We start from the raw sequence: 23,180 nt of genomic DNA on the forward strand, positions 1-23,180 counted from the left end.
GAGTAAAGAAATACTCAAAGACTGACGGGGCATGTCAATAGGACACAGAAGCCAAATTTGGGGTGCACTGAAGCATTGGAATGAATGACAGACACGGTGATTACACTGAATGAGGAAATCCCACTAAAACTTCTGAAAGGGGAGAGGAGAGCTCATCTTCACAGGGAAATGTCAACAATGTAGAAGGAATGATAGAATAGAGAATCACTTTTTTACAACCACCTTAGTAATGCTTCAGTCAAGAATCACCAAGACTACTACACTGGATGTAAAACTGCTAACAATAGGATATTCCCAGGCTCAAATATCACCCCACAGATTACTTATTAATTACAAAGGGGAAAGGGTATCTTATAAGGGAGAAATCTGGCAGACAATAGCCGAATAAAGTTATCCTCAAGTACCACTTGATATAATGAGAATACCACCTATGAAGAATTCCTGACAAAAATGTTTAACCTCAATCCAATCATAAGGAGACAGTAAGACAAATCCAAGTTGAAGGATGTTCTGCAATCTGCCCTGAACTCCCCAAACTCTACAATGAAGACACCGGGGACTATTCTGGATAAAAAAGGCTAACGGGACATGGCAATTAAATACGATGTGTGATCCTCGAGTGGCTCCTGGACCTAAAACAAAAACAAAATCAGGGGCGCCTGGGTGGCTCAGTTGGTTAAGTGGCTGCCTTCAGCTCAGGTCATGATCCCAGGGTCTGGGATCGAGCCCCGCATCGGGCTCCCTGCTCGGCGGAGAGCCTGCTTCTCCCTCTCCCTCTGTCTGCCGCTCTGCCTGCTTGTGCTCTCTCTCTTTCTGTTAAATAAATAAATAAAAATCTTAAAACAAAACAAAACAAAACAAAATCAACTAGCACTGCTGGCAGGAATGTAAAATGGTAAAGCTGATTTGGAAAGTCTGGCAACTCCTCAAGAAATTAAACTCGGAGTCACTATACGACCCAGCAATTCCACTCCTAGGTATATCCTAGGTATGTACTCAAGAGAAATGAAAACACAGGCCCATTCAAAAACCTGTACACCAGTGTCCATTGAAGCATTAATAGCATATTCATTGTAGTCAAAAAGTGGAAATAACCCACATGTCCATCAACTGATGGATGGATAAACAAAATGTGGCCTATCTATACAATGAAATATTCAGCCATAAAAAGGAATGAAGTATTGACACGTGCTACAAACGGCTGAACCTTGAATTCATTACAGAGAGAAGACAGTCACAGAAGAGCACCTATCAAATGATTATATTTACATGAAATGTCCAGAAAAGATAAATCTAGAGAGAAAGAAAATAGATCAGTGGTTGCCTCAGGCTAGGAGGTGGGGTGGAGAAGAGGAATGACTTAACAGGCACAGGACCTCCTCTTAGGGTAACGAAATGTTTTAAAATTGACTGTGGTGGGGCGCCTGGGTAGCTCAGTCGTTAAGCGTCTGCCTTCGGCTCAGGTCATGATCCAGGGTCCTGGGATCAAGCCCCGCATCGGGCTCCCTGCTCAGCAGGAAGCCTGCTTCTCCCTCTCCCACTCCCCCCTGCTTGTGTTCCTGCTCTTGCTGTGTCTCTGTCAAATAAATAAATAAAATATTTTTAAAAACATTGATTGTGGTGATGGTTGCACAACTCTGTACATGGTAAAAACCACCGAATTACATATTTTAAATAGGTGAACTGTAGGGGCGCCTGGGCGGCTCAGTCAGTTGAACGTCCGACCTTTGATTTCAGCTCGCGTCATGATCTCAGGGTGGTAAGATCGAGCCCCATGTGGGGCTCTGCACTCAGCAGGGAGTCTGCTTGAGATTCTGTCTGTCCCTCTCCCTCTGCCCCTCCTCACCCATGCATACACACTCTCTAAAATAAAAAAATCTTTAAAAAAATAAGATAAAATAAAATAGGTGAATTGTATGGTATGGGAACTATATTCCAATAAAGCTGTTATTTTAAAAAACACAATTATAAAGGACACATCATTGGGATGCCTGGGGAAATTTAAATATAGAACATATATTAAATAAGTAGTATTGTTATCAATGTTAAATTGAGTGTGACAACTGTATTATGGTTACAAAGGAAAATGTCCTTATTCTTAAGATACCGCCTGAAGTATTTATGGCTGAATTATCATAATTCCATAGCTTAATCTTAATTGCTACAGCAAAGAACAAATGTGTGTTCACATACATTATGTGTGCCTGCATTTGTGAGAGAGCAAGAAAGAGCACAGAGGTGGCAATATATGGCTAAGTGAAGGAGATACAGATGTATACTGTCCCAGTCTTAAAATCTTTGTGTAGTCTGAAGTTTTTCAAAATAAAAACTTGGAAGAAATACCAGAAAAAATAAAGTTTAGATCTGTACAGAGAAGTAAGGGCCTGCTAGCCTGTGAGGATGCTACTGGGTGTTTATTTTAACCTCAGTAAAAGGTCACTGTTCCTTGCTATGGCAAGATACAGACTACCACTTTACATATAATAAAATCCCACCTTTTCTCAGCGTTCATATAGCGTATGTGAAGCCTACCGATTGTGACAGCACAGGAAATTAATGTCTAAATGAACTGTGTGTTACAGGCACATTTCACTATGGGCAAGCTGGTTTCTTATAAGGAACCATATGGTAATTATCAATATGCCATTAGCCTATTACTTGACTTTGAGGAACCATTTTGTAAAGATAATCTAGTGCCTAATTAAAAAGAAAGAAATGAGACTCAGGTTTAGGATGCCTCTGGTATTCTGAAAGGGCATTCAAAAGGACTTCAAAACTGAGATTTTTCATTCATGTATTTATTCCACAATCAAAATAAATCATAATTTAAAGCCATAACATTTTGAAAAGGTAAAGGAGACTGTGTCACAGTGGCATTAATAAAACAACACTGGCCTAAAGTGCAACACTGAACAGGTGTATTCTGCTCCCGAGGTGGAATAAATACATAACAATTACACTTAAAATTTCACTAAAGATCTGGGAGGAGGCCAAGTAGCCCTTGGAAACAAACTGTCCAATGAACAGAGGCAGGCTGCAGATAACTTTTCTTAACATTTTACTGCAAGAAGGAAAAACCCCCAAGGTGTCTACTAGCGCAACCCCCGTTTCATGCTCCTGGCCTTGGTTTCTTCCTTCCTTCCTCAATCACATCCAAATCCAGAAAGGCCTCTGCACCCCATGCTCAAAAACACCACTGTGAGTCCCCAAGGACCTCAGCACAGACTGCTGTCAATGAGTCTGTGCGACCTTCCTCCATCAGGAGCCTAAAGAGCAGCAGTATCTCTTTAAACAATGGTTTTAACTGTCCAATGAGCTCTGATGGACCATGTGCATTTCATAAACAAACCAAAATAGTGCCTTAGTATCTTCCTATTTCTCTGGGGAAATTTAAGTAAACCATTCAAGTAAAAAAGAAAATGTTTACAGAGCGGTGAAAAATGAAAATTCAATGGGTTTATGCCAAAAAGCAAACCAGTCCTCTGCAGCCTAACTCATTTGTTTCTGGGCCGCGAAGCCATGTAGAGAGCGATCAGGCAGTAGATGGTCCCCCCCAGCGTCAGCGCCACAGTGGTCCGGTAAAGCATTTGGTCAGGCAGGCCTCGTTTCAGGTGGATGGGCACACCGTCAGATTTCTGGAAAGCAAGAATTACCAAGGACATGGTTAATAATAAAAAGATTTTACAGTTTAGGCTAATAAAGAACAAATGTCTCTACTTTATAACCAATCCATCAACACACTGCAGTGGAAAAAGCCCTAATCCTCGGAATGCTCACAGAAATAGTGGTATACGTTTCCTTACACACGCAGCTACAGCCCTGTAAGGCCAAAGCCATTCTCCAAAACAGAGCCTCATGAACACGCATGCAACAGATTCCACACTTCTAAGAAATTCATCATATATTGCTTAATTAGGAAAGCAGCACGGGTGGATTTCTTTTAAAAGCAAAAGTAAGCCACAGCTAAATGACCACAGGCACAAGAAATGTTTGACTTCTGATCATTAGTCAATGATGTCTGAGCTCACCAGATCAATTAATAGGCTCTAGTCCATTTTGTATTCGGCTTCTTTCCATTAAGCTGTTAAACCCTTGTTTAAAAAAGAGACTCCAGGGCGCCTGGGTGGCTCAGTTGGTTAAGCGACTGCCTTCGGCTCAGGTCATGATCCTGGAGTCCTGGGATCGAGTCCCGCATCGGGCTCCCTGCTCAGCAGGGAGTCTGCTTCTCCCTCTGACCCTCCTCCGTCTCATGCTCTATCTCATTCTCTCTCTCAAATAAATAAATAAAAATCTTAAAAAAAAAAAAAAAAGAGACTCCATAGGGGCACCTGGGTGGCTCAGTCGTTAAGCGTCTGCCTTCAGCTCGGGTCATGATCCCAGGGTCCTGGGATCGAGCCCCACATTGGGCTTCCTGCTGAGCAGGAAGCCTGCTTCTCCCTCTCCCCCTGCTTGTGTTCCCTCTCTCGCTGTGTCTCTGTCAAATAAATAAAATCTTAAAAAAAAAAAAAGAGACTCCATAAAATGCTGAATCCATTATTTTGCACAGTCTCCAAACTCCCCCATAGTAACTCAAGACCCCAAATGCCCAATCAAGTCTTACTTATCGGATAAAAAGGGATTAAACTGACCAAAAGTCCCCAAGCCGGTCCTGAATCTGCACATATTTTTGAGGATGGGGAAGCTGCCTTCTAGCAACAGCAGGAACACACTCTGCCACTCCCACAGCACCTGATCTGCAGCTGGGTCACTGGCCTCTCCATTATCTGTACATAGATTACCATTAATAATATTTTAAAATCCAATTCTGGCTTCTCTCTGTTGATCAGCAAACCCAAGAGAGCCTCCTCTACTTCTAACAGCTCAGTGAATCTTAATATCAAGCAAGCAAAAAACAACCAGAAGAAAACTCATTGCCAAAATAACTTATTCTCTAGTGTCTGTTCTAGTGTCTTCTCTCACCTGGAAAAACTTCTGCAGCTCAGGAACTTTGTTTTTCCCAGCGTAATCATATACCGCAAAATCAGAACTCAGTTTGGTTGGTGTGGCAAATATGATAGGCGGTGCTTCTGTGGAAACCACAGGCCTTAATCCCTGTAAGAAAAAGGAAAATGTCAAGTTGAAAGCATGCCTGAGCTTACGAACAACCTTTCCATAAGCAGGCTGTCTGGAATCGTGGAGGCAGTAATTCAACCACACCAGAAGAAAGGAAAGGCTCTCCAAGTCTGCATTACAAGGCCTTTAATTTTAAGATTTAAAGTCCTTAAACTTTCAACAAAATACATTAGTCCACTTTCCCACAGCAAACCCCATCAAGAAGAATTCCCTGACATTAAGATGGGGGTCGGGGGAGGAAGGGAAGCAAACAACCAACCACAAAAGCCCAATCTGGGCTTCCAGAAATAACTATTATGTCTATCTTCCTATTAAATCAGTAAAACATTTATAATCTATATGAACTTTTGGTTAGATTTCCAAAGAGACCTGGCTGTCCCTTTTCTCCTCTGGGTGAGCTGATGTACTAACCTGTTATCTCTAACTCCAGAGTAGACATCAGAAACTGTCCAGACACACAGTAAAGAAATATCTCAATCTGGAAGAGCCTGTAATGGTAAGAGACTTGTCTTTCAGGACCAGAAAACAAAACAAAACAATTAGAGTGATTAAACCTTCCAGCATTAACAAAGCTGTAAGTAAAACAGATATAGTAAAAATAAAGGAAACTCAGTGTTCTCATCTGTGACATGTATATAAAAGTACTGGGATCTACCCCTGAAAAGACTGCATGAGACACTACGTGCCTAAAGCAGCGGGCCTGCCACAGGCACACGGCACACAGTCAATAATATAAACCGAACGACATTGGGGGTTAACACAGGTTTGTGATTAGCAGCTCCCTGGGCCACATGGACAGAAGGACAAACACACAAGCTTAAAAAGAATCTAAAGGGGGAGAAAAATGAAGTACTGTCACAGGCTACAACAAGGATAACCCTTAAAACATGCCAAGTAAAAGAAGCTAGTCAAAAAGACCACATCTTATAGGACCCCATTCATATGCAAATCCAGAATAAGAAAATCTACACAGACAGAAAGTAGATCAGCAGCTGCCCAGGGCTAGGAGGTGAGCAACAGCGGGCTGGTAACTGCAGGGTATACGTTTCTTCTGGAGGTGACGAAAATGCTCAAAAATTAATGTGGCAGTGGTTACACAGTATCTATTAATACACTGAAAAACCACTGAGCTATACACTTTAAATGAGTGAATGTATGGTATGTAAATTGTATCTCAATAAAGCTACAAAAAAAAAAAAAAAAAGAAGAAGAAGAACCACCTAAGGGGAAGTCTGGTTTTCTATCTGATGGAGTAAACCCACGTGGCAGGTATAGAGATGGTTCTCCAAAATAACCCGCAGATTAAGATATGAGCTAAGAGTTACAAACCAATAAAATCACATCCTTTTATATTAAATTCTAACTACAAAAAGTAAAAATTTAAAGTTAGGAAGTAGAGTTCAAGCTCAGCCTCTTTCATTTTACAGATGAAAAAGAAAATCCTTTGCTCAAATTAACAGAGTTGTCGGACCCCTGGTCCTTGATCTCTTCAAAGAAATAAAAACTTACATATAACTGACAAGACCTACTCTAAAGATCATATATTGAAAGCCTCAATGAGGGGCACCTGGGTGGCTCAGTCGTCAAGCGTCTGCCTTCGGCTCAGGTCATGGTCCCAGGGTCCTGGGATCGAGCCCCACATCAGGCTCCCTGCTCGCCAGGAAGCCTGCTTCTCCCTCTGCCACACCCCCGCTTGTGTTCCCTCTCTCGCTCGCTCTCTGTCAAATAAATAAATAAAATCTTTAAAAAAAAAAAAAAAGAAAGAAAGCAAGCCTCAATAATACTCCCACCAGGGAAGCATTAAGATCAACAGGGCAACAAAAACACATTAAAGCAAACTTGGTTTTGGTCCAAGATGGCAGCACAGAAAGACTCTGAACTCACTTCCTCCAAGAACACACCAAATCTACACCTACACATAGAGAGCAATTCCTCCTGAAGAATTGAAGGCTGACTGAACAGCTTCTGCATAGCAAAGGACAGAGGGACCACACAGAGAACGGCAGGAGACAGAGACATGGTAACAACAGGAACCCCACCTTTTGCTAGGAACTGCAGTAGGGAGGGATAGCACTGACAGGCCCACACACAGATTCACCCAACCTGGGGGCAGGGCAAAAAAAACAGCCGTTTAAAAGGCAAATAGAGGGCACCCTGTAGCTCAGTCAGTTAAGTGACTGCCTTCGGCTCAGGTCATAATCCTGGAGTCCCGGGATCGAGTCCCTCGTCGGGGCTCCCTGCTCAGTGGGGAGTCTGCTTCTCCCTCTGACCCTCCCCCTCTTGTGCTCTCCCTCTCTCACTCTGTCTCAAGTAAATAAGATCTTAAAAAATAAAGTAAAATAAAATAAAAGGCAAACAGACTGTAAGTGAAGGAAGCCCCGTACACTAATGCTACAGCAACTGCTAAATAGTGGGAGAACTGCTGGAATTCTCTCTGGTTAGAAGGTGTTAGCAAGCACCACTGTTTACATTCCCCCTCTGCCTTGATAGTGCAGATGGGAGCAGGCATGCCAGCCAGCCTGCAGCCTCGGGCCCCTAACCCACACCAGCTCCAGCTGTCCCCCAAAGGTGTTCTCCACCACATGCACCTGCCTCAGCTCCAACCATCCCACCACGGCTGCCCCAGCACAGCACAAACCAGGACACCCCAGCCTGCACCAACTACAGCCCCTGCTATCTCACCAAGGTGGTCTGGGCACAAAACACCCTGGAACACCGCTGGCCCGCATCTGCTTCAGCAGCCATCCAGGGCACTTCCTATGCAGAGCATGCCAGCACATCCTGCCCCAGCTCTAGCCATCCCACTATGGTGTCCCAGGGTGGAGAGCCTGAGGACAACCCAGCCTGAGCCTGACCCAGCTCCTGCCATCCCACCAGGGCAGCGCTACACCCAAGCACCCCTGAACCACCTGGCCTGAACTTGCCCCAGCTCCCACCATCCCACAGGGCAGACCCAAAGAATGTGCCCTGAGCCTGTGCCCACTACAGCTCTAGCCAGCCAAAGCCACCAGACACATACAGTCTACAGAGGGGACACTCCTACACAAGGCCACTCCTTCAAGACTGGGGAAGGCTGCTGTTTCACCTAATTCATAGAAACAGAGAAAGACAAACAAAATGAGAAAAAGGAATATGCTCCAAAGAAAAGAACAAAACTTCAGAAAAAGAACTAAATAAAATGGAGATAAGCAATGACCTGATAAAGAGTTCAAAGCGATGGTTATAAAGATGCTCACTGGAGTTGAAAGAAAAGCGTAAGAGAACTCAACAAAGAGATAAAAAATATAAAAAAGAACCAGAGTTGAAGAATACAATAACTGAAATGAAAAACACCCTTAGAGAGAATCAACAGCAGATCAGAAGATGCAGATGAACAGATTAGCAATCTGGAAGACAGACAGCACCCAAGCTGAACAGCAAAAACAAAGACAGGTTAAGGGACCCTCTAGAACAATGGCAAGCATACTAATATTCACATTATAGGGGTCCCAGGAGAAAAGAGGCAGAAAACTTATTTGAAGAAATAACAGCTGAAAATTTCCCTAACCTGGGAAAAGCAGACATCTAGGTCCAGGAAGCAGAGAGAGACCCAAACAAGATGAACAAAGAAGGTCCATACCAAGACGCACAACAACGAAAATGACAAGGATTAAAGACAGAATCTTAAAAGCAGCAAGAGATAAGGAACTAGTTATGTACAAGGAAAACCCCATGAGGCTATGGATTTTCCAGCAGAAACTGTGCAGGCCAGAAGACAGTGGCACAATATATTCAAAGCACTGAAAGGAAGAAACCTACAACCAAGAATGCTCTACCTGACAAGATTATCATTCAGAACTGAAGGACAAATAGGAGTTTCCCCAAACAAAAGTTAAAGGAGTTCATCACCACTTAACCAGACTTAGAAGAAATGTTAAAGGGACTTTAAGCAGAAAAAAAAAGGCCATGACTGGAAGAAAATTATGAAACAAAAAAACTTCACTGGTAAAAGCAAACGTATGATAAAGGTAGTAAATCAATCACTTATAAAACTAGTATGAAAGTTAGAAGATGAGTAAAATCAATTACATCTATAAAATTTTTTGAGATTCACAAAATAAAGATGTAAAATATCACATCATATACATATACATACATGGGGGAGGGTTTAATATGTAATGATTTTGGAATATGTTCGAACTTAAGCAACCATCAGCTTAATATAGACTGCTATATACTTATGATGTTATATATGAACCTTAAGCTAACCAGAAGCCAAAAACTTTATAATAAATCCACAAAAAAATAAAAAGAAAGGAATCCAAGTAAAACACTAAAGTCACCAATTACAAGGGAAGAGAGCCAGGAGAAAAAAGAGAAAAACGACAAAAACCACCAGAAAACAATCAACAAAATGGCACCTGTAAATTATTACTTTAAATATAAATGATCTAAAAAAAAAATGGGGCACCTGAGTGGCTCAGTCAGTTAAGTGTCTGACTCTTGATCTCAGGGTCATGAGTGGAGCCTACTTAAAAAAAAAAAAAAAAAAAGTAAATGGTCTAAATGCTCCAATCAAAAGACAAGGGTGATTCAGGGACGCCTGGGTGGCTCAGTCGGTTGGGCATCTGCCTTCGGCTCAGGTCATGATCCTAGGGTCATGGGATCAGTCCCACATCGGGCTCCTTGCTCAGTGGAAAGCCTGCTTCTCCCTCTGCCTGCCACTCCCTGTTTGTGCGCTCTTGCTCTCTCTCTCTGACAAATAAATAAAAACTAAAAATCTTAAAAAAAAAAAAAAAAGACAAGGGTGACTCAATGAATAAAAAACAAGGGCATCCATATGTTGCCTATAAGAGGCTCTCTTCAGACCTAAAGACACGTATAAACTGAAAGTGAAAGGATCTAAAAAAAATATTCCATACAAATGAAAGCAAAAAGAAAGCTGGGATAGTAAAACTTTTATCAGACAAATTAGTCTTTAAAACAAAGACTGTAACAAGAGACAAAGAAAGGCATTTTATAAAGGGAATAATCCAACAAGAGGACACAACAATTGTAAATATCTATGCACCCAACATAGGAGCACCTAAATATACAAAGCAAATATTAACAGACACAAAGGAAGAAACGGAGAGTAATACAATAACAGTAGGAGGCTTTAACACCCCTTACATCAATGGACAGAAAATCCAGACATAAAGTCAATAAGGTAACAGTGGCTTTAAATAACATTAGACCAGGCAGACCTACCAGATACATACAGAACATTCCATCCATAAGCGGCAGAATATACATACTTTTCAAGCACACCTGGAACATTCTCCAGGACAGATTACATGTTAGGCCACAAAACAAGTCTCAATAAATTTAAGAAGATGGAGCATCTTCTCCATTTACAGCAGTATGAACCTAGAAATCAATTCTAGGAAAAAAAACTAGAAAAAAACACAAACACATGGAGGTTAAACAACATGCTCCTAAACAATCCATGGATCAAGGAAGAAATCAAAGAGGAAATTTTAAAGATACACGGAGAAATGAAAACGGAAACAATGGTTCAAAATCTTTGGGATGCAACAAAAGCAGAGGAAATTTATAGTAATACAGGCCTATCTCAAGAAACAAGAACAATCTCAACAACCTGACTTTACACCTAAAGGAACTAGAAAAAGAATGAAGAGCAAAGTTAGAAGAAAGAAGGAAATAATAAGGATTATAGTAGAAATAAATTAAATGGAGACTAAAAAAAAAAACCAATGAAACTAAGAACTGGTTCTTCAAAAAGATAAACAAAATTGATAAACCTTTAGCAAACTTATTAAGAAAAAAAGAGCTCAAACAAAATCACAAATGAAGGGGAAGTTACAACTAACACCACAGGATTATAAGAGACTACTATGAAAATTGTAGGCCAACAAGTTGGACAACATAGAAGAAATGGATAAATTTCTAGAAACATACAATCCTCAAAGACTGAATCAGGAAGAAATAGCAAATCTGAGCAGACCAATTACTAGTAGAGAAAGCGAATCTTGTAATCAAAAAATTCCCAACAAACAAAAGTCCAGGACTACATCACTTCACAGGTAAAACCTATCAAACATTTAAAGAAGAGTTAATACCTGTCATTCTCAAACGATTCCAAAAAATAGAAGAGGAAGAAATTCTTCCAAATTCATTCTACGAGGCCAGCATTACCCTGATACCAAAACTAAATACAATACAGAAAAGAAAATTACAGACCAATACCTCTGATGAATACAGATGCAAAAAATACTCAACAAAATTTAGCAAACTGAATTCAACAATACATTAAAAAGATCATTCACCATGATCAAGTGGGACTTATTCCAGGATGCAAGAATGGTTCAATATCCACAAATCTATCAACATGATACACATTAACAAAATGAAGGATAAAAATCACATGATTACCTCAATAGATGCAGAAAAAACATCTGACAAAATTCAACATCCATTTATGATAAAAACTCTCAACAAAGTGGGTTAAGAGGGAACATAGCTCAATATAATAAAGACCATATATGATAAATCCACCAGCTAACATCATACTCAATGGTGAAAAGTGAAAGCTTTTTCTCTAAGATCAGGAACAAAACAAGGATGTCCCTTCTCCCCACTTTTATTCAACACAGTACTGGAAGTCCTAGCCACAGCAATCAGACAAGAAAAAGAAATAAAAGGCATCCTAAATGGTAAGAAAGAAGTAAAACTTTCACTATTTCCAGCTGACATGATACTACATATAAAAAAAACACTAAAGACTCCACCAAAAAAATATTAGAATACATGAATTCAATAAAGTCCCAGGATACAAAATATACAGAAATCTGTTGCATTTCGATATGCTAATAGTGAAGCAGCAGAAAGAGAAATTAAGAAAACAATCCCATTTACAACTACATCAAAAAGAATGAAATACCTAAGGAAAAAATTTAACCAAGGAGGTGAAAGACCTGTACTCTGAAAACTATTATGACAATGATGAAAGAAACTGAAGACAAAAATAAATCGAAAGATATACCATGCTCATTAACTGGAAGAATCAATACTGTTAAAATGCCCATACTACCCAAAGCAGCCTACAGATTCAATACAATCCCTATCAAAATACCAATAGCATTTTTCACAGAATAAGAAAAAAATAATCCTAAAATTTGTATGGAACCACAAAGATCCCAAATAGCCCAAGTAATCTTGAAAAAGAAGAAAAAAGCTTAAGTATCACAATCCCAGACTTCAAGATATACCAAAAGCTATAATAATCCAAACAGTATGGTACTAGCACCAAAATAAATATCAATGGAATAGAATAGAGAGCCCAGAAATAAAACCATTCTTTATATGGTCAATTAATCTACAACAAAGGAAACAAAAATACACAATGGGGAAAAGACAGTCTCTTCAATAAATGGTGCTGGTAAAACTAGACAGCTACATGCAGAAGAATGAAACTGGGGGTGCCTGGGTGGCTCAGTCGCTTGAGTGTCCAACTCTTGGTTTTGGCTCAGGTCAGGATCTTGTGGTCGTGGGATCCAGCCCCACATCAGGCTCTGCATTCAGTGTGGAGTCTGCTCCAGATTCTCTCTCCCTCCCCTCCCACCCACTGCTTTCTCTCTAAATAAATTAACTTGGGGCACCTGGCTGGCTCAGTCAGCAGAGCATGTGACTTTTTTTTTTTTTAAGATTTTATTTATTTATTTGACAGAGAGAGAGACACACAGCAAGCGAGGGAACACAAGCAGGGAGAGTGGGAGAAGGAGAAGCAGGCCTCCCTCAAAGCAGGGAGCCGGACACGGGGCTCGATCCCAGAACCCTGGGATCATGACCTGAGCCGAAGGCAGGTGCTTAACAACTGAGCCACCCAGGCACCCCAGAGCATGTGACTCCTGATCTCAGGGTTATGAGTTCAAGCCCCATGTTGGGTATAGAGATTACTTTTAAAAATTTAAAAAAAAAAAAAAAGAGCTTTGGCTTTGGACTAGGAGACAAAGGTGCAACAGACTTTGGTCGTCCTGAATCAGGGTTCATCCAACACCAGCCACCTCCACCATGCCACCTAAGTCCGACCCTAACAAGATCAAAGCTGTACTGTATACCTGAGGAGCACCGGTGGGGAAGTTGGTGCCATGTCCCCCCAGCCTCGAAGATTGGCCCCCTGGGTCTGTCTCCAAAAAAGGTTGGTGATGACATCACCAAGGCAACTGGTGATTGGAAGGGTCTGAGGATTATAGTGAAAGTGACCATTCAAATTAGACAGGGCCAGAATGAAAAGGCACCTTCTGCCTCTGCCCTGATTATCAAAGCCCTCAAGGAACAGCCAAGAGACAAAAAGAAGCAAAAAAACATTAAGCACAGTGGAAATATCACTTTTGGTGAGATTGTCAACATTGCCTGACAGATGTGGCACCAATCTTTAGCCACAGAACCCTCTGGAACCATTGAAGAGATCATGGGGACTGCCCAGTTGGGCTGCAAATGTTGGTGGCCACCACCTCATGACATCACAGATGACATCAATAGTGGTGCAGTGGAATACCCAGCTAGTTAAGAATTACAAAGGAAAATACTTCAATAAAGGATCATTTGAACCCCCCCCAAAAAACAAAACAAAACCCACAAAAAATAAATTCAAATGGATTAAAAACCCAAATGTAAGACCTGAAATCATAAACTCCTAAGAAGAAAACATACACAGTCTCTTAGACATCAGCCTTATAAACATTCTTCTGAATCGGTCTCTTCAGGTAAGGGAAACAAAAGCAAAAATAAACAATTGGGACTACATCAAACTAAAAATCTTTCGCACAGTGAAGGAAACCAACAACAAAAAGGCAACCTACTGAATGGGAGAAGATTATGTGCAAATGATATATCCAATAAGGGGTTAATATACAAAATCTATAAAGAACTTATACATAACTCAATACCAAAAAAACAGATGTACAGAGGACCTGAACACACATTTTCCGAAGATGATTTACAGATGGCCAACAGACACATGAAAAGATGTTCAACATCACTAAGTATCAAGGAAATGCAAATCAAAACCACAACGAGAATGGCTAGTATCAAAAAGTCAAGAAATAACAAGTGTGCAGAGGATACAGAAAAAAGGCAACCCTCATGCACTGTTCATGGGAATATAAATTGGTGCAGCCATTATGGAAAACAGTATGGAGGTTCCTCAAAAAATTAAAAATACAAATACCATACAAACCAGTAATTCTGCTTCTGGGTATTTACCCAAAGAAAACAAAAATATAGGGGGCGCCTGGGTGACTCAGATGGTTAAGCGTCTGCCTTCGGCTCAGGTCATGATCCCGGGGTCCTGGGATTGAGTCCCACATCAGGCTCCCTGTTCCTTGGGGAGCCTGCTTCTCCCTCTGCCTCTCTCTCTCTTATGAATAAATAAATAAAATATTAAAAAAAAGAAAGCAAAAATATCAATTCAAAAAGATATGTGCACCCCTATGTTTACTGCAGCATTATTTACAATAGCCAAGATATGGAAGCAACATAAGTGTCCATCAATATATGAATGGAGGGGCGCCAGGGTGGCTTAGTCGTTAAGCGTCTGCCTTTGGCTCAGGTCATGATCCCAGAGCCCTGGGATCGGGCCCCACACTGGGCTCTCTGCTCAGCAGGGAGCCTGCTTCTCCCTCTCCCACTCCCCCTGCTTGTGTTCCCTCTCTCGCTATATCTCTCTAATAAGTAGGTAAAATCTTAAAAAAAAAAAATAGAAGAATGGATAAAGAAGATGTGATACACACACACACACACACACACACACACACACACACACACACACAGAGGAGTAATACTCAGCCATGAAAACAAGATTTTGCCACTGGCAACAACTTGGATGGACCTAGAGGGTATTATGCTAAGTGAAATAAGTCAGACAGAAAAAAAAAACCCACCATTAATATTTCACTTATGTGTGGGATCTAAAAAATAAAACAAAAAATAGAAATAGACCCAGAAATACAGAGAACTGGTGGTTGCCAGAGGGGAGGGGGTGGGAGGATGAGGGGAAAGAGGTGAAGGAAATTAAAAGGTACAAACTTCCAGTTGTAAAATAAGTCAGGAGGATAAAAAGTACACCATACAGAATACAGTCAATAATGCTGTGAGGTGACAGATAATAACTACACTTATGTGGTGAGCATTTTGTAATGTATATATCACTATGTTGTAACCTGAAACTAATATAATATTGTAAATCAACTATACTTCAATTAACCCCCCCCAAAAGTAAACTTCGTTTTTTTTTCTTTGACACAGTCCCACAAATGGGAATGAACCGTGGACTTTTTTCTGCACTGCATTCACTCATTGAGCATATATGACTGAGCCCTTACTCTATCCTGAAAATACACGATGAATAAGACAGATACAATCCCTGCCATTATGGATATTAAATGTTATGGAATAACAGCCACTAATTATGTGCTCGGCCTTTCTTATATGCCCAGCATCCTGTCAAGCATTTCACACACATCATCTCATTTAATCCTGCCAGCAACCCTACCAAGATGTTACTATTCCCATTTTATAGAGGAGAAAACTAGATCAGAGAGGGCAACTTGCCTAAGATCGTGTAGCAAAAAGGATGGCGTCTAGCGTCGAAACTCAGGCCCCTCTAAAATCCACAGCCTTGGGTTTTTAAGTATTCTACTACCTGCCCCCACTGCCCCTCTCAACTATTGCTTAAAGGCAACAATTGATTTAAAGAGAAAGTTTTATAAGTTGCTAGTCTAAATTTAGTATATAATACACTCAGGTTCAGAAGGAGTTAGAGATGGGAAGAGAGGCCCTAACTACTGAGATACCAACGTTAGAAAGTATCTCTCTTTGAACTAAAGAATTTAACAGGCTCCTTTATTCTGTGAGCTTTGTATTTTCTCCTATAAGGATCATTTCCCCTTGAATGCAAAAATTTAAAAACTCTTTCTACCAAGCAGCTCCGAAAATGGTTTGAAGTTAAATTCTTGTTTTGACAGGACTAATGTGAGTGCATTTTTAGAAAGGATTATACCTAATCGCTCAGTGTTTGTACACCCATCAAGTGATTCAAAACTACAGCAAAGTTTTTGAACAATATCATCTGAAAAAAAGAGTATCAACCATCTTAATGGTTTTAAATAACTCTGTATTTCCATTTATAATACTGTAAGTTTGGAATATGGAATTTTAAAGTTACCAATAATCCCAGTATCTTATCCCATTAACTATTATAAATTGTATATTCTCCTCCAATCTTTTTTTATAGGCGTATTTTAACATGTTTACAGTTGCAGTATAAAATTCTACATTCTAGGGGCACCTGGGCAGCTCAGTCGGTTAAGCCTCTGCCTTGGGCTCAGGTCATGATCCCAGGGTCCTGGATAGTGCCCCAAGTCCCTGCTCAGTGGGGAGCCTGCTTCTCCCTCTGCCTGCCACTCCCCCTGCTTATGCCGTCAAATAAATGGATAAAATTCTTTTAAAAAATAAAATAAAATTCTACATTCTGTTTTTATTTATAAGCATTTCTTTTCAGGATCCTACATAATCTTCATAAATAAATTTACTCTTCACATTAACCCTGTAAATGAGGTATTATCGTCCCATGTTACAGATTTTTTTTTTTTTTTCAGATTTTATTTGAGAGAGTGAGTGAGAGAGACAGAGGGAGAGCGTGCACGCGAGCATGGGGGGGGGGGGAGAGGTCAGAGGGAGAAGCAGACTCCCCGCTAAGTGGGGAGCCCGATGCAGGACTCGATCCTGGGACTCTGGGATCATGACCTGAGGTGAAGGCAGACGCTTAACCGACTGAGCCACCCAGGCGCCCCCCATGTTACCGACGATTAAAACAAAGCTCAGAGATTCTGTAAGAAAGATGGGATTCAAACCCACACATTTTTATTATACCATACAATTAATAATTCAGCTGTCCTGGCCCCACAGGTAAAAGGAATGGATATTAATCGCTTCTCAGCCTTTTGGCTAAGATCATGTATATGAATGGATATTCACCTATCTCTCATTAAATTTCCTAAGAATTAAAAGCAGTCAGTGCTTCCAGTGTTTCAAGGCAGCTAGACAGGACTGACACTGGGGTTCTCAAGAGTGGACTTGATCAGGAAGCTGTATTTACAGGAAGGTATCTAAAGCAAATCCCTTCACCTATGCCTCTTACAGGGTTGCGGCTGTCCCAATGTAGAAGAATTATGGGCCTCCCCATCTCAGTAACTGACAATAGCATCCTTCCAGGTTTTCAGGCTAAGATCCTTGGAATCTTTTTTTTTTTTTTTTAAGATTTTATTTGAGAGAGAGCGAGTGGGGGAGGAGGAGACAGAGGGAGAGGATCTCAGCAGACTCCTCACTGAATGCGAAGCCCTCTATAGCTCAATCTCACAACCCTGAGATCATCACCTGAGCCGAAATCAAGAGTCAGATACTTAACGGACTGAGCCACCCAGGTGCCCAGAATCATTTTTAATACTGCTTACACACTGCAAATCCTTTTGGCTCTACTTTCAAAATACACTCAGCATCTGACCACTTCTCACCCATCTCCCCCAATCCACACTCTGGTCCAAACCCCTGGATTTTTATAACAGCCCCCCAACTGATCACCCTCCTTCCATTTCCACACTGGCTGCCCTGCAGTCTACTCTTAATGCAGTGACCAGTGATTGTAGATGTCACTACTCAGCTCAAACCTCTCCAAAAGCCTCCTCACACTGAGCAAAACCCAAAGTTCTTACAATGATTTCCACGGCCATGAGATGCACCCCTCAAACCCCACCACCCTACCACTTACATCATCCCCTTACTCTACCCCCAGTCCCCTAGACAAGCCCTTTAAACCTCCCAGGCACCAGGCACTGTTCCCTCTACCTAGAATGCTCTTCTCTGGGTATCCACATGATTGGCACCCTCACCTCCTTCAGGTCTTTGCCCATGTGTCACCTTCTCAGCAAGACATTCCCTTACCACCCTTTTAAACTGCATGTCCTCCCCCTTACCCTGCTAACAACCTATAACCCGTTCCCGGTTTTTTTTCTCCACAGCACTTATAAGCACCTAACACACCAAATTTTACTTTGTTTACTTTGTCTCCCCCTACTGCAATGGAAGCCTCACAAAGGCGGGATTTTGGCATGTTTTGTTCACTGCTCTTACTTCCCAAGACTTAAAAAAGCAAAGAGCACATTCAGTAAATATCTGTTGAATGTATAAATAAGCTATAGCTTCACCACCATGTAGACTTAAATATTTCAGAACTAAAGTCATGTAAATCAAATCAGTAGCTGCTGGCAGAGCCCCCACATCTCCCACAAATGAGAAAACTAGTGAATACTGTTCTTAAAATAGTGGACTGCAGACCAAGTGGAAATCACAGGTTTTGCTTTTTAATACCAAATCTCTTAGCTATTTACACAATCACTACCTCTACAATTAAGAGCCATTCAACAGCAACCACATTCAGCGGCTGAGTTCTTCCTAGTCTAATTTAGTTGCTCCAAAAAATTTTCTTAAGATTTTATTTTTAAGTAATAGCTACACCCAATGCAGGGCTCAAACTCACAACCTCAAGATCGGAGAGTCTCATGCTCCACCAAATGAGCCAGCCAGGTGCCCCTAGTTGCTCCAAATTTTTAAAGAGAAAAGTCAACTCGATTTTTTTCCCCTCGAAGTTCACTGGCCCAAGTTTCCCTTTTCTTCTACCTTTCAGGTTTGAGAAGGAGAGTGGAGAAATAAGAGAATTACATGATTTTTTTGTTTTAATTTTTAAATGATAGAATTTTTCAGTGCGCTGATCTGAATTCACTCTGATTTAGGGCTAGAAACAACTGTCAATCTGCAGCAACTCAAGTTCTACCTGCCAGCAAGATACCACCACCTCCATGTTTCCAGGACACAACACACTCCGCAGGTCCAAAATTCACACAGTTTCTCACAGACCTATTCAGGAGCTCCCTGTTTATAATGGAAGCACCACCACCCTCCCACTACCCAATCATCCTGGAGTCCTCCTTTCTCATCCCCCCAGTCTCCCGCATCAGTTGCTAAATCCTTATCCCCCAGACCTCTCTCCTTTCCCACTCAGAAGACGCTGAACTATTTTATGGGTTTAACAAGCATCCCTGGTACTGGTCTCTCCCAGTCATATTATCTTTTCAGGCATAGCTCTGTCATGATACTTGCTCCTCCATCATAAACCCTCCATGAAACTAAAGGTAAGAAGTACGCCCTTGTTTCAACCTCTGGACAAGACTCTACCACAACTTTCTCCATCAAGATGTTTTGAAAATTCCTGTTTCTCACAAAATTAAGTCCTACCATCCTACACCCTTCATGATCTATCTCCATCTACCACGGCTAAACTTACTACTCAATGATTCCCCAGTGATTTAAGAGGCACTAGAAATCTGAAGGGCCTACCTGTACCACATGCATCTCAGGGTCATCTCTGCTCTGAGAGCCAATTCAATTGCATATGTTTTAGTCTAAAATTTTACTTCCTCACTAAGTAACAAAACCTAGATTATGCTAAAATTCTATTAAATCTACAGAGCACCTGGGTGGCTCAGGTCATGATCCCAGAGTCCTGGGATCAAATGCCACATCGGGCTCCCTCCTCGGCGGGGAGGCCGCTTCTCCCTCTGCCTGCCGCTCCTCCTGCTTGTGCGCTCTAACAAATAAATAAAAAATAAAAGAACATCTACAACCACAAACAAATCAATTGTGATATATTCACACAATGAAATCCTACAAAGCAATAAAAGGAGCTACTAATACATGTAACATGAATGAACCTCAAAAATATTGACTGGGGGGAGGCCCTACACAAAAGAGTACTGTGTGGTTCCATTTACGTGAAATTCAAAAACAGCAAAACTATTAATTTATAACAGTCACAATAGGAAGGTAGACAGAGATAGGGAAGGGAACTTCCTAGGGGTGACGGAATGTCGATATGTTAACAGGGGTATGGGTTACAGTGCATGCACTTGTCAAAACTCACTGAACTGCAACATTTAAGATCAGTGCACTGAAAAATACACTTCTATAGAAGCAAATATGATAGAAATGGCTATTCCCCTGTAATCTGCAAAAGAAATAAATCACTGTTGTTGACAACTCCTTCTTTAGACCTCACTACCAACTTGGCTTCAGTGACTCCACACTGGTTTCCCTTCTAATCCTGGTTTGTTCTTTTGATCAATGTTCCTCCTCCGGGCGCCTGGGTGGCTCAGTCGTTAAGCATCTGCCTTCGGCTCAGGTCATGATCTCAGGGTCCTCGGATCGAGCCCCACATCGGGCTCTCTGCTCGGCTGGAAGCCTGCGTCTCCCTCTACCACCCCCCCTAATTGTGTTCCTGCTTTCGCTCTCTGTCAAATAAATAAAATCTTAAAAAAAAAAAGTTCCTCCTCTACCCTCCCCTTCGTGTTTCTGTAGTCTAATCATATTCCCACCTTTCTTCCCTATATGCTCCCTGCGTGATCTCCCCACCACAGATTCTACTACCAACTATAGGCTGAAGACACCGAGACCTATTAAACTCTATATTCCTAAATCCAGCTACTACCAGACATGACATCATCACAAGTTCAACATTTATAAACCTGGATCCTTGCTCTATCTTAATTTTTTTAATTTTTATTTATTTATTTATTTATTTCACACAGAGAGAGCACAAGCAGGGGAAGTGGCAGGCAGAGGGGGAGGGAGAAGCAGGCTCCCTACTGAGCAGAGAGCCCAGCGACGCAGGGCTCCAGGGCGACCTGGGATCATGACCTGAGCTGAAGCCAGACCCTCAACCGCTGAGCCACCCAGACGCCCTTATCTTAGTTAATATTAACAGCACATCTAGGGGCGCCTGGGTGGCTCAGTCGTTAAGCATCTGCCTTCGGCTCAGGTCATGATCCCAGGGTCCTGGGATCGAGCCCCGCATCGGGCTCCCTGCTCGACGGGAAGCCTGCTTCTCCCTCTACCATTCCCCCTGCTTGTGTTCCCTCTCTTGCTGTGTCTCTGTCAAATAAATAAATAAATAAAATCTTTAAAAAAAAAACACAAATATTAACAGCACATCTAATCTTAGACTGAAATCACTTTTTTAAAAGATTTTATTTGAGAAAGAGAGCAAGTGCACGAGCGGGGAGGGTGGGGTGGGCAGAGTGAGAGGCAGAAGACTCCCCGCTGAGCAGGGAGCCCGACTGGGGACTCGATCCCAGGACCCAGAGATCATGACCTGAACTTAAGTCAGACACTTAACCTACTGAGCCACCCAGGTGACCCTGAAATCTCTTAAAACATCGTCCCCACTTGGGCAAGTTGCTGTGTCCCCCAGAAAAAGGAGATAACAATAGAGCATCCTTTACACCCCACCTGGGATCCTTACTATTCGATTCCAGTTTTCCAACTGCATATTTCAGTTGCAAATATTTCCGACACTTCTCTGTGAGGATAAGGAACGAACATGATGGTATCTCACACTCAACTTCTGGAGAATAGCTACCACTTATCCAGTACCAACCATCTGCCAAAGACTACTAATGACGTGACACACACTTCATTTAACCTGTACTAAAGCTGCCCTAGATGAAACTAGGCTCACAATAAATTAAGTAACCTGATAAAGGTCATAAAAATAAAGTGGTAAAGCCAGGACATCAGCTCTGATGAAGAGTCTACAACTGAGGCTGAAACTCCCAACCAGCAAAATGAGTGAAATCAGAATACTTTTTAGACTCAAATGGCTGCAGCCAACCATGTTACAGCTGAGAAGCGTAAGGTCGTTCCACGTAACTGCCCAGATTCACCTGGACATTGAAAGAGCCCTCAAGTCCCCCAATTCTGATCATACAGCCTCTCCGGCCCCTGTGGCTTCCCTCGGTGCTGTCATCCCAGCTCTCCGACCTCGTGCCTTGATGCGGCTTTTGGGCTACGCAGGGAGGTACCAATGGAGCACTGAGGAGACCAAAAGCGGAACCTCCTTAAAAAGGACAAAGCCGAACTTCAGGCTCTTGGCAGGTCGCATTCTGGGCCACGCCGACCCCACAAGCCACCCCCCGACCCAGAAGCAACGAGCTCAGAGGTCACCTTGACCCCAGCTGAATGCCAGGCCCAACTTCCGCGCCGGACCAGCCCCGCCGGGGAAGCAGCTACAGAATGAGCAGCCTTAACGCCGCTGCAAGCAGATGCGGAGAGGGGCCGGGAGGTGCGGGGCGAGCCAAACCCAACCGCAGGCAGAAATCCCGCCCGGCTCCGGCCTCACGACTGCCAGGCGCAGAGGCTCGGGCGACCACTTCTGTCCGAGACGGCCCGCCGCTACCAGTACCTGCGGGCTATAGGCGTCGGAAGCCCATGTTCCAGTCAACTTCTGCGTGAAGCCACTAAACTTGTAATACATGACGCCTGCTGTCCGGCTTCCCGCAGCCGCTACCTGCGCGACTGCCCCAGAGAAGGACCCCGCTTTCCCTGCCGTCGCTTTAAGTCTCAGCTCAAGGACGCTGCGCCAGGAGTCGGGCTGCCCGGAGATCGCCTAATTTATAACATGACATCTTCAGCCATATCAGGAAACAAGAAGCCGGAGTGTCAGGGCCAAGAAGGCAAAAGACAGCTCTAGCAGAGCGCAGAAGGCCGCCGTAGCGGGGTCTGTAGGAAGCACGAAATTCTCCCCCCCCCTCCCCCACCACGCACACATTTTGATTCGGGCAGTGCTGAGACGCCTTAAGAAATGCGCAAGCGCCCCGCGAACCAGGCCGGAGGCTGAGGGACTCGCCAGGATCGAGGGGGCGGGCCTTGGGCGGGGCCTGGGGCGGGGTCTGGGGCGGGAGGGGCGGGGAGAGCTAGAGTTGAGGGACCACCAGTTGGTCCTTGGATGGGAAGGCTTCTCTTCCTTTACCAAACTTGCACAGAGTCTCATTTCTTTCTTCCCCTCCCTAGGTCATCTGGTAAAGCGCCCTGCTGTCACTCAGTCAGAGTATGGACCCACTGGCCAGGCTTCTGCAGCAACCTGGGAGTGGGGGAGCAAATAAGAAAATGTGGGATCGTCTGCTGAGAGCTTTTTAGTA

General features: G+C 42.5%; 1 protein-coding gene across 1 annotated transcript; it reads right to left on the reverse strand.

Moving 5' to 3' along the window:
• Nucleotides 1–2,035: 2,035 nt before the first annotated feature.
• Nucleotides 2,036–22,768, reverse strand: LOC116636046 (cytochrome c oxidase subunit 7A-related protein, mitochondrial). Its single transcript, XM_032410394.1, has 3 exons — nt 22,445–22,768; nt 4,960–5,091; nt 2,036–3,635 (listed from the first exon to the last, which is right to left on the reverse strand). The coding sequence occupies exons 1-3, from the start codon at nt 22,514–22,516 to the stop codon at nt 3,495–3,497; spliced, it is 345 nt and encodes a 114-aa protein (XP_032266285.1). The 5' UTR covers nt 22,517–22,768; the 3' UTR covers nt 2,036–3,494.
• Nucleotides 22,769–23,180: the final 412 nt, after the last annotated feature.

The sequence above is a fragment of the Phoca vitulina genome, unplaced genomic scaffold (genome assembly GCF_004348235.1).
Source record: "Phoca vitulina isolate PV1807 unplaced genomic scaffold, GSC_HSeal_1.0 scaffold12, whole genome shotgun sequence".
Lineage (NCBI taxonomy): Eukaryota > Metazoa > Chordata > Mammalia > Carnivora > Phocidae > Phoca > Phoca vitulina.

Excerpts from the sequence above, each read along its gene's own strand:
- LOC116636046 (XM_032410394.1), bottom strand. The coding sequence starts at position 22,516 with ATGTATTACAAGTTTAGTGGCTTCACGCAGAAGTTGACTGGAACATGG. Across the intron at positions 5,092-22,444 it reads CCGACGCCTATAGCCCGCAG|GGATTAAGGCCTGTGGTTTC; the intron begins GTACTGGTAGCG and ends TTTTTCTTACAG. Across the intron at positions 3,636-4,959 it reads AGCTGCAGAAGTTTTTCCAG|AAATCTGACGGTGTGCCCAT; the intron begins GTGAGAGAAGAC and ends CTTGCTTTCCAG.